Source organism: Camellia sinensis, chromosome 12 (assembly GCF_055761805.1).
Source record: "Camellia sinensis isolate YWXY chromosome 12, ASM5576180v1, whole genome shotgun sequence".
In the NCBI taxonomy this organism is placed as follows: domain Eukaryota; kingdom Viridiplantae; phylum Streptophyta; class Magnoliopsida; order Ericales; family Theaceae; genus Camellia; species Camellia sinensis.
The window spans coordinates 81,645,979-81,657,339 of NC_138972.1; the positions used below are offsets into that span (position 1 = coordinate 81,645,979).

General features: G+C 33.2%; 1 protein-coding gene across 1 annotated transcript; it reads right to left on the reverse strand.

Annotated features, from left to right (window-relative positions):
• Window positions 1-3,511: 3,511 nt before the first annotated feature.
• On the reverse strand, window positions 3,512-6,338 carry LOC114316977 (uncharacterized). The gene is made up of 6 exons (XM_082897014.1): window positions 6,012-6,338; window positions 5,609-5,921; window positions 5,395-5,509; window positions 4,904-4,967; window positions 4,074-4,305; window positions 3,512-3,978 (listed from the first exon to the last, which is right to left on the reverse strand). The coding sequence occupies exons 1-6, from the start codon at window positions 6,336-6,338 to the stop codon at window positions 3,512-3,514; spliced, it is 1,518 nt and encodes a 505-aa protein (XP_082753140.1).
• Window positions 6,339-11,361: the final 5,023 nt, after the last annotated feature.

The following is an 11,361-nucleotide window of genomic DNA, read 5'->3' on the forward strand; positions in this document are numbered from 1 at the left end:
TTTTTTTTTTCAATTAATTTTTTTTAGTAATTTTTTTATATAATTTTTTTTTTCAAATAATTTTTTCATTTTAAAATAAATCTATGTCAATTATTTTGTGTCAATTAATTTTTCTATCAATTAATTTTGCCCCTCTTGATTTAAATGAGAAGTTGTTACATAAGAACAAAATGAAAAGGGTAATATAGTAATTTCACTTATCTACCACCTTCCGCCTATTGTATCATAGATGTGTGTTCAACATTAGGCTACAGAAAAAGGGAGACGATGTAGACGATGCAACTGTGTGTTCAGTATACGGATGTAATATTATTAAAAAATTAATAATATTAAAAAAAATAATAGATAAGAAATAAAAAGTAAATAAAAAAAATAAAAAACAATCTGAACCTTCTGAACCTCAGCCTTTCTATAAAATCTGAATCCTTATTCCTTTAACCACACCATCTTCACCATCTCCTTGCAACACCTTTAGCAGCTCCATCACAAAACGACATTAATAAAATTCAGTGTATCCGTGTGAAGGAAGAATGAAGAATTCAATTACAGGTTAGTTCTATCCCAGTTCATATTAGCTTCACATTTCATATTACCTTCAGAGTAGCTTCAGATAGTCGAAGATCAAAGTAGCTTCAGATCAGGACTAGGACAACCGGCCAGTCATCCCATCTCAGTCCAATTCGCACTCAGTTTCCCTATCTGTTGCCGATCTGTTCCTTTTTTTTCATATCTGTTCCATTTTTTCACACCAACATCGTACTGTTTTTGATATATTTTCCATACATTTTTCTTTCACTTTTGCAATCATCATGCTAAGAACAAAACGAACCAGACCCGAACCTGGTGAATTCTCAAACCCTGTTCAACATCAACCACAACAACAACAACAACATGACAATCCAAATAATGATTTTTAACGTATCATCATGAACAAGCCTATTCACATTTTATTGATCGACCAATTGTTACGGGGAGAAATGTAAAACTACCTTCTCAATATGATTCGCTCTTACTTGGTAAATTAGATACAATGGGATGGTTACCTTTAACTAATTTACCAAATAAGGTATATCCCCGTCTTGTACAATTATTTTATGTTCACTTGACACCCGGTGACCAACAAAATGAACCGTTCAGTCTGACCTCTTATGTGAAGGGGAAAAGAATCACACTCAGTCTTCGTGCTTTCGCACAAATTATTGGAGTTGAAACAGGAGATTTACAATGCTATTTTCAAAATGAATCTGCCTTAGAAAAAATTGTTGATGATGTCACTCAGATTTATACCACAATTTGTGACAACCGATTCAGCGGCACTAATTTACAAGCCAGACATTTAAAACCCCACCTTCGTATTCTTCATCGATGGATAGTTGAAAATGTCACTCCCAAAAAAAGACATTATGATACTATTTCATCTTTTAATGTTTATTTGTTATATTGTTTTGAAATTGGACAAAAATTAGATTTATGCTTCATATTACTGAAAGAAATGATGATTGCAAAATTAGATACTTTGAGTGGCCGGTCACTACCTTTTGGAGCTTTGCTAACCATAATTTTCAAAGCGCATGATGTCAACCTTGAAGGTAAAGTGTATGTCAGAACCACTTCACCAATTTATGAGAACACATTGACCCGAGCTGCTGGTGCTGACACCTTGATGGGCTCTATTAATATTGAAAATGAACCACTACCTGATGAGGAACAACCCAATGACAATGTCATGCCACCAAATGAACAACCCCATTACCGGACTGATTATTTGGCATTGGAGCAAGAACAGTACAATCAGCACCTACAATGGGAACAACAAATGGCTAATCAGCTCAATACATTGGGTACTCAATTCGATGAATTTGTCATCGCTCAGAACTTACTAATTCAACAATTTGGTGAGTTTCGTGTAGACTCAGGAAGACGTGATGAAGTGACAAGGAACCGTATTGATCAGATTGACCATCGAGTCACTCAGCTGTACCATCACTATTTTCCTTCGTCTCCAACACCACCTGATAATGATGCTTAACTTGTTCAAAAAATCAGTTTAAATGGTTCACAAATGTACTGGTTACATTTTTTTTCTTTTTTCTTTTTTTGTTTTGGTTATTTGTTTTCTTATTTTGTTGTGTATTTTTTTTTTGTTATTTTGTTATAATCTTTTGTATTCACGTCATGAATAACAAAGTTTTTTTTTTTCTGCATTGTAAAATTAACCAGTCACAGTGTTATAATAATGTGTGAGTTAGATTAATATTTAGAAAAAAAGATTTGTACAAAACTTAAAAAAAAGAATTTAATAAATGTCTAACAAATCCTTCATTTCAATAAAATAAAGAAAACTAAACAATAAAAAAATAATTGGTGTGTATCAATTAATAACAACAATTAAATTAATAACAAAACCAAAAAGTTAACAAGGTGAAAAAAAACAAATTAACAAAAATAATGTTCTCAAATGAAATAAAAAAAGTTATAAAATAATAATCTACTTTTTTTTTTTAATGAAAACGAAAAAGAAGTTAATTTAAACTTGCCTACACAAAGTTAAAAAGAACAAAAAATTTAAAATTCATAAACCGAATTAATAACAAAACCTTCAAATTGTTTAAAATTACACAAAAAGTCAAAAAGACGGATATGTCATGTACAAATCAATTATACAAAATTTTAATTAATAACAAAACCATTATTTTAATAAAATGGAAAAAAAACATTAAATAAAATTTAAAACCCAAAACTCTACCTAATTACACATTTTGTTTTACAAAAAGATAAAAACAATTTGTAACAAAACCATTATTGCACTAGTAAAAAAAAAAATTAAATTGTCAATCATTGGTGAGTTTCTCAACAGAGGGAAATTGGTGAGCTTTTCAAACTTTGCTTCTGTTCAGCTTCTGTAACGACTTTCTGGGCCGAATAGTAACAAAACCATTATTTCACTAGTAAAAAAAAAAAAATTAAATTCATAAACCATTTAAGCTAATAACAAAGCCAAATTTGAAATAAAATGAAAAAAAATGAAGTTATAAAAAAATGTCAAATACAATTTAGGTGCAATAAAATTATTAAAATTAATAACACATGTATCCATGCCGAACAATTTTTTTTAATACAAAGTTAATGAACATCATAAACTGAATGAATATCATAAAGTAACAAGTTTTGCATGCATCATTGAACCATCAAATTGAATAAAATACATAAAATTGCATATTACACATTGCATGAACAACATATTTAATTGTCTTCGTTACTAACAAAACCATTATCTTGATTAACCATTGTGATGATCTTTGTGTTTCCTTTCGTTTCATTGGAATTTAGCCCAATCGTTGTTCGCAGTATTAGTTATCCTACAAAAAGATAAAAGAAGTCAGTAAATCACAGTTACATAAAGTGGGTGAAGTTATGTAATAAGGGCATAATGATTGAAATTAGTAAAATAATTACACTTTTAAAACCATTAGTCAGTACGATATTTACTTGCCTTGTTGACATCCATTTTCTATCCATGGCCAACATGATTTTGCCACATAGCAGTAGCAATTGCATCCCTAATGTTCGATTGGTACGTTAACCCATGTTGTGACATGTCAACAAAGTCAGCTTGGTCTCCAACAAGCCCGTCTGCTTCTGCTTCTGCGGCCATTTCATTATCAGCTTCCATAAAGAATGGGTCCATAGCTGCATGCAAACGGATCCAATTGTGCACTACACAACATGCAATCATGAGAGGCCCTTGTCTTGTAGACTTGTAATTTGGCATGGACCGCAATATTGGGAAGCGCTTCTTCAGAACACCAAATGTTCTTTCTATGACATTGCGTAACGACAAATGTCGATGGTTAAACAATTCCTTAGGTTCTGCATAACGACGGCCACGAAACTCTTGCAAGTGATACCGTTGAGACTGAAATGGGGCAAGAAATCCAGGCATGTTCGTGAAACCAACATCAACTAAATAGTAATTACCTACATGTAAATAATGAATACACAGTTCTGTCAATTGATATGTACAAAAAAAAACAAGGAAAAAAGTGTACCGTATGTTATTTAGGGACAGTCACCATTGGGTGGGTGTGGAAACTGTTGATCAGCTCGTGTAATAGAGTCAACCAAAATAGCGTTGTCGTGAGCGCTACCTTCCCATGCAGAATTAATAAATGTGAACAACATATCGAAGTCGTAAGCTGCGAGTACATTTTGTGATACCGTTGATTTCCGACCGCAGAATGTATTTTGTCTTGAAGCAGGGACCCATGTATCCACCAATGTGCCATCGATAGCACCGACATAATCCTAATTGACAGATATTTGTTTGACATTAAAAGCAAAACAAACTTGGATATTACTTTTATAATTAAAAAATATATATATATTTATTAACCCTTATTGATTTGTACAACTTACAGGAGAGTCATATTGTTCGTACCTTGAACCAGGGAAAAAACCTCCTGTCATTTAAAATTTTTGCCGGTATGTCGTCTTGGTTACGTGGTTTGATAACCGTTGATGCAAGCTTGCATAATGCCCGCATAACAATTTTTATGTGCTGACAAATTATTTTCGTGGAGTGTTGAAATCTATCTGCCATTAGTCGATGGTGATCATTTTGTACAAAGGTGTATAAAAAAATTCCAAGCGATTCCTCCACACTGATATGCATATGTTAAGTATCGATAAAGCCATTTTGGAGTAAAGTGTCTTTCAATAAAATGAATGTTTGTGCATCCATTCGCATAACGTTCATCATTGTTTCTGGATAGCCATGTAATAGGCCGAAGATGTAATCATCACCTTTGAATGGACACGTTTGCTGCGGTCGGCGACTACTTGACGCGTTGATATGGTCATGCATGAAAGTAATCATCAAAAAATCCATAAAATCATCAATAACCTCATCCTCCTCTGATGAGATCTTCATTGTATTGTTTTCTCTGTCGGATGACATATGGTTTTCTCTACATCACAGTAAAAGCATAATTATAAAATAATGTTTGACAAATTGTAACACTTACCATTATTGGTGAAACAGAATTAAAAAGTGAGTACATGAATAGCCGGCCGTAGTCATTTACCAACGTACAGTAAAATTCATACGAGAACAAAATTTATTTAATACGCAGTCAAATTGTCATAACAGAACATAATTTTAATAAAACACATACTACTTAAAAGTTCAGGGCAAAAAAACATATGAAGATAGAAAAGGAAAGAGGATGTCATGGAATGAAAAAAAAAAAGAATAAAAAACAAATCAGGAATAATGAAATCATCAAACAGTTTAGACAAGAAGATTCGCTAGCACAATCAAAACAGAACTTCTCACTTCACTGCAAAGCGAGGATCATGGCTAGGCGCAAATGGGTTGGAGTGTGCATAAAAAACCTTCGCCATTCCTTATCCTTGAACAGTGTCAGTGCCCTAATGTACTGCACCGGTGGTATGTCCCTAAGTTCTAGTAATGCATCTTGACATGCATCAAGGGAATAATCATCACCACCTGCACTTACAGCTTCTGTCTCATTTTCTTGTGCATTTGAATGTCCTATTTTTGCCTATACGTAGGATGTGAAAGCTGCGCACACATCATCGAACCCACTTGACCGTGACTTTTTGGAACGACCACTGTCAGTCTGGTTGGTTGTAGGGCCCCTCTTGTGACTTTTGCCCTTTGCTGGATCCATGTACTTATCGCCGAATAAGTCAACAGGAATGGCCTCAGTAGCATTACTCCCACCAACATCAGGGTTCCAAAATATATTTAACATGTCATCTTCTTCTTCTGAGTCAAGGGCTCCTTGTGTGGATGCACGAGACAAGGCCCCTGTGGCACAACAATTTTCAACAATTTCTGTCATTTCTTGAAAATATTCAAATTCTTTGGTCCTAAACTTCTTCACATTTCTGCTAGCCTACAACAATTACAATTAAAGAATTAAGCACTGTATGTATCATGAAATGTTGAAAATAAAATTTCAAAATAGTACAGATTAATGAAAAACCTTATCCCAAAATTCATCGGGTGCAACAATAGTGCCTACAATGGGATCCCATCCCAGACCAGTCTGTGCCTGGAGTCGCTTAAATGTCTGGTAATCAGCTTTCAATCGCTGATATTTTTGGCGCACCTGCTTTCCTGTATACCGAAATCCATACATGTTGTGCAACTGATTCACATAATGATTCCAATGCCTAATTGTCCATGAAGTAGTACGGCCTGTTGTTTGATTTTTTCTAACCTCATCTCTCAACATATTTATTAATTTCGTTTCAATTCTGGGCGTCCACATTTTTGTATCTTGATCGTCATCGGAATTATTTCCATCCATCTATAAGCATACAAATTATATTTAAACTAGTTTGGGGTGGATATACAACAATAATAGAGCAAAATGGTTTGAAGGAGAACACAGATAAAAAATAAAAATGCAGATGATTTTATTGCAAGGAAAAAAATACATAACAGATTAGTTGAATTTAAATAGCAAAAATATAACCACAAGTAATAAAAAAAATTAGGTTACATTGTCTTGAAATAGTAGGAAAAAAACCAGTAGAAGACGAAGTAAGGAAGAAATAAAGGAAGAAAAAGAAAAGCAGAAGAAGCTGGGGACAAAGGGAGGACGGATAGGTCGACTGGCCGGATGACCCGAGGGACGATCGGCCGGGTATCCCAGGTATTGCCGGCTCAACTTCTCTTCGTGGCAAAGGGTTCAAACAGTTCAGAATTTAAAATACCAATAGATCTAAAATAAAAAAATACTCGTCTAAAAATTCTCAGATGAAATTTGGGAACCGATTTTCACTTCTCTGAAATCATTTGTACATAACAGATGAAGATTTATTTACTAGATTAGTGGCTATTCTTCTTGGCAAAAGGTTGAAACAGTTCAGAAAAATCACAAAACATCTGAAACTAAAAAAATACTCGGCTACACTTCTCAGAAAAGATTTGAGAACTGATTTCGACTCGTCTGAAATCATTTGCACATAACAGATGAAGGATTTATTTACCAGATTAGTGGGAGTTGAATAATTATCACCGGTGATGGAATGTGTATACTAACTGAATGTGCCACTCTTTGCTCGTCGGATTCGACAATAGATTTGATAAATTTGACCTGAAAAAAAGAGAATAAAATTAGGGATGAATTTTTCAAATCATTTCTCTATAACAAAATATCAATTGCATTTGTGAGTTATTTCACTTCGCACTCGTCGTTGTTTGGTTGCCTGTAATAAGAATCTTCCACAATGCATAAATTGTAAGTCAGTCGATTTGTAGAAGATGATACGAGTAGGGAGCGGGTTGGGTGGATTCATTATTTATAAAATGAGTCTGACTTCTCAGTGAAACCTACCCGTGACGAATCTTGAGTACTGATGTTTGATACAGAGAAAGAAAGATGAGATTCACGTGAAATTTTCAGAGACGATAGAGGACATGGAAGCTTTTCAGATCAAAAGAGAGAAAGAAATATGAGGTTCACGTGAAATTTTCAGAGACGATGGAGAAGGACATGGAAGCTTTTCAAATCAAAAGAGAAAGAAGGCAGAAACGTTGAAAGTGGAGAACTGAAGTACAAGCTGTCAAACGGGTTTTCAAACTGTAGTTTGAATTAACACGCAGAGTTGTATTTTGAACATCCTATCCAAACGTGAAGTGGGAGTTCACGTGTTGAAACTTAATTTGAAAACACAAACAAGCAGAGCCATAATTTTTACCAACAATGGTATCAGAACATACCACCAACACTGGTATCAAACATACCATCAAAAATACAAAAATTGTCATAGCATCCCACCAACAGTGGTATCAAAGTATACCATATGATTTTGAGATGTCACATGACAAGCCACATGACTAGCTACGTAATAACTCAGACTTAAAAAAAAAAAATTAGTACATAAATTAATTGAACAATATTTGAATTGGACTCGTGTAAAATTCTGTGTAAAAATAATCTGATTCTGTATTTTGTATTTTTTTTATATAGTTCCCTATCTCAGAAAATTATAAAAAATTTATATTTTATTCCCATATGAGTTTAACATGTTGGATAAAAATTTCAGAATTTAATTATGAGTATTTATTTTATAAAAATTCGCAAACTGATTGTGTAACAATCCGAAAATTTAAGTTGTCCCTTAAATTTTATACTAGTATTATGATTGTATGTGATAATATATTATTAAATAATAATAATAATAATAATGAGTGTGGTAGTAAAATAAATAATTAATTTTCTGTTGATATACGATAAAATATAATTTAATTAGGAATTAATTTATTTATATAGTTATATTAAAAAATTGGGCCAAAATATAATTATCTTAAATAATTATTAAAGATAAGGATCAATCCATGAAATTGATGATCGAATTTGAGAAGGATTTGGGCTGCCACATGATTGGCTCAGGAGACTTCTACCTCCTTATAAATAGAAGGAGATTCACCTAGAAAGAAAAGAAAGAAAAAGGAAAAGAAGGAAAGAAAGAAAATGAAGGAAAAAAGAGGGAAACGAAGGAATGAGGGAAAATGAGAGGAAGAAAAGGGAAAGAAAATAATGGAAGTCAAAAGAGTTTTTGGTAGTGGAAAGAAAGATGAACGTATTAAAATTAAAATAAAAATTAATATGAAATCACTAACTAAACAAGTAAAATAAAAATAAAAATAACAACAATCCACTAACTAATTAAACTAATCAGAATCACTAACGAAACAATTTAAACTAAACAAATAGAAGAAATAAAAATAAACTAAATTATTATTATTATTGGCACCTTTATTTATGAGTTTTTTTTTTTTTTTGCTTGGATTGTACGTGCGCCAGAGAGGGCTGCACGTGTGGCTCTCATCTTCTTCCTACGTAGATTTTTGTTTTGTTTTGTTTTTGTTTTTTTTTTAGAATGAACAAACTAATAAACATGGCTAAATTAGTATACTGCAACTAAAGAAACACAAATAAAATAAATAAAATAACATAACAAAAAAAATAAACAACTAAATAAATAAATAAAAAAAGTAAATCACTTATGAACAAACTTTTTTTTTTTTTTTAAAGGATGAATCATAGATCAACAATACACAAAAACAAAAACAAAAACTCCACAAATATATTCCTACACCCACAAATCTACACAAAAGGAAAATTTACCCTAAAAAAATGGAGAAAGAGAAAAAAAGAATGGAGATTCGCCGGAAAAAATGGTGGTCACTGGAGATTCGCCGGAAAAAATGGTGGTCACTGGAGATTCGTCGGAGAGGATTAGGGATGCCGGCGGTGAGATGATGGTGGTGAGGAATAAAGAAAAAGAAGTAAAGAGAAGAAAAAGGAAGAAGAAGATGGTGATGGTGGGTTTGTGGGGTTAAGAGAGAGATAGATAGATAGAGAGAGATAAAGAAATCTGAGAGTGATTGTGAGAGGGATTGTGTGTTAGGTGTAAATAAGGTCAACTTTTTTTTTTTCTTAACGAAAATAAAACAAAATAAATAGAATAAAATAAGTTGACAAAGAAAACAGATTTTTATTTATTTATTTATTTATTTTTATTTTTTTTTAATTTTTATTAATTTTTAATTTTTATTTATTTATTTATTTATTTTTCATATGTAAATAAATAAGGAATAAAATTTGTAAATAAATAAATAAAATAAAATAAATATACATTCGTTTAAATAAGTAAGAAGAAAGGAAAAAAATAATAATAATAAAAACAAAACAAAATCTGCAATTTAATTTTTTTTTTTTTTAAATGCTGGGCCGCGCGTGCGCCACATGGGGCGACTCGAGCGCCTAATTTGGGCTGCTTCTGCAGCGTGAAGCAGTATGCTTTTGGGGTTTGGCTGCTCGTGCGGCAAGCCCAACCGCTCGTGCAGTCTTTTTTTTTTTTTTGAATGCTGGGCCGCTCGTGCGCCACATGGGGCCACTCGAGCGCCTAATTTGGGCCGCTCCTGCTGCATGAAGCAGTACCCGTTTGGGGTTTGGCCGCTCATGCGGCAAGTCCAACCGCTTGTGCGGTCTTTTTTTTTTTTTAATTTTTTTTAACACAAAGAAAATAAACTATGAAAGCATGCTTTTTGACAAAGAGGTTAAATACAAAGCTTGCCACAAACCTCAAAGCACAAGTTAAGAATGGTTTAATAGGACTAGGGCCACAAAACCATAAGCACCCTAGAACTAGCTTGAATACAACTGGAACCACAAAGCTATAAGCATTCCAGAAGGAACTTAAATAAGACAAAAACCACAAAGTTCTAAGCATTTTGAATGTGGTTGAATACTTGATTTCCTATAAACCACAAAACAGAAATCAAGGTCTTACCCAAGCTAGGGAGGGTCCCTTCCACCCACATGCATGCAATGACCTTTTTCTGCTACATTGCAACAACATATTTTAACAAAAAACAAGAAGTACTCGCAAGCGTACATGCTTCAAGAAAATGGAAAACTAACTCTTAGCACCTAACAAAAGGCACCAGAGTTATGGCATAAAGTTGCTACCTCAGAATCCCCCAGGTAATAAAACCCAGCGTAGCTTATAGCCTTCGGGCTACTGACCGAAAACAAGAAGTAACAAATACAACATTTTTTTTATTATTTTTTTTAGTATAACTATATATAATATATATATATATATATATTTACAAAAGATTAAAGAAAAGAAAATAAAAATCAAGTACAGCCCAAAGTATACTTAACCATTTCTACCTTCAATTGACATCCGAAATAAATATAGCATTTTAGAAAATATCAGAATGCCTACTAATGATATAATCTTCACACGAAAATCACGGGTACTACTTTTCTTTCTAACTGTGTTTGTAACTTTCCCTATTCTCCAATAGGGTGACAGAGTTCAAGCCGGGGTAGTTTTGAAGCAATCTCCACACCCCTGGGTATTTAAACCAGACTCTAGTCTCAGAAATTCCAAACTTTTGTGTTCTAGGCTTTGCCATTCGAACTCTAGTTTCCACCGTCTCAGTTGGTCTCCTAGGAACTTATTACAAACACGGTTAGGTGGCTATACCAGACCGTCAGATGCCGTTCGGGCATGGCTAACACCAAAGGAATTACACCTTTAGAGGATTTAAAGTCTCCAAGACGCAAATAAAACACAACAAGAACAAAGAAAAAATAGAATAGAATAGAAGGGAAAGAAAGGAGAACAAGAAATCAATCTATTAATCATAGTAAAAAGGGTCTATCAAAGCAATGGACTCAATCATTTCCCCATTCCCAATCCCCTCTATATATGGTTTCAGTCTTTGGCCATTCACTTTGAAAGTGTGGATCTTGCACCTCAATGGTGCCATGAATAAATATCTCAACAACCACAAAGGGTCCATCC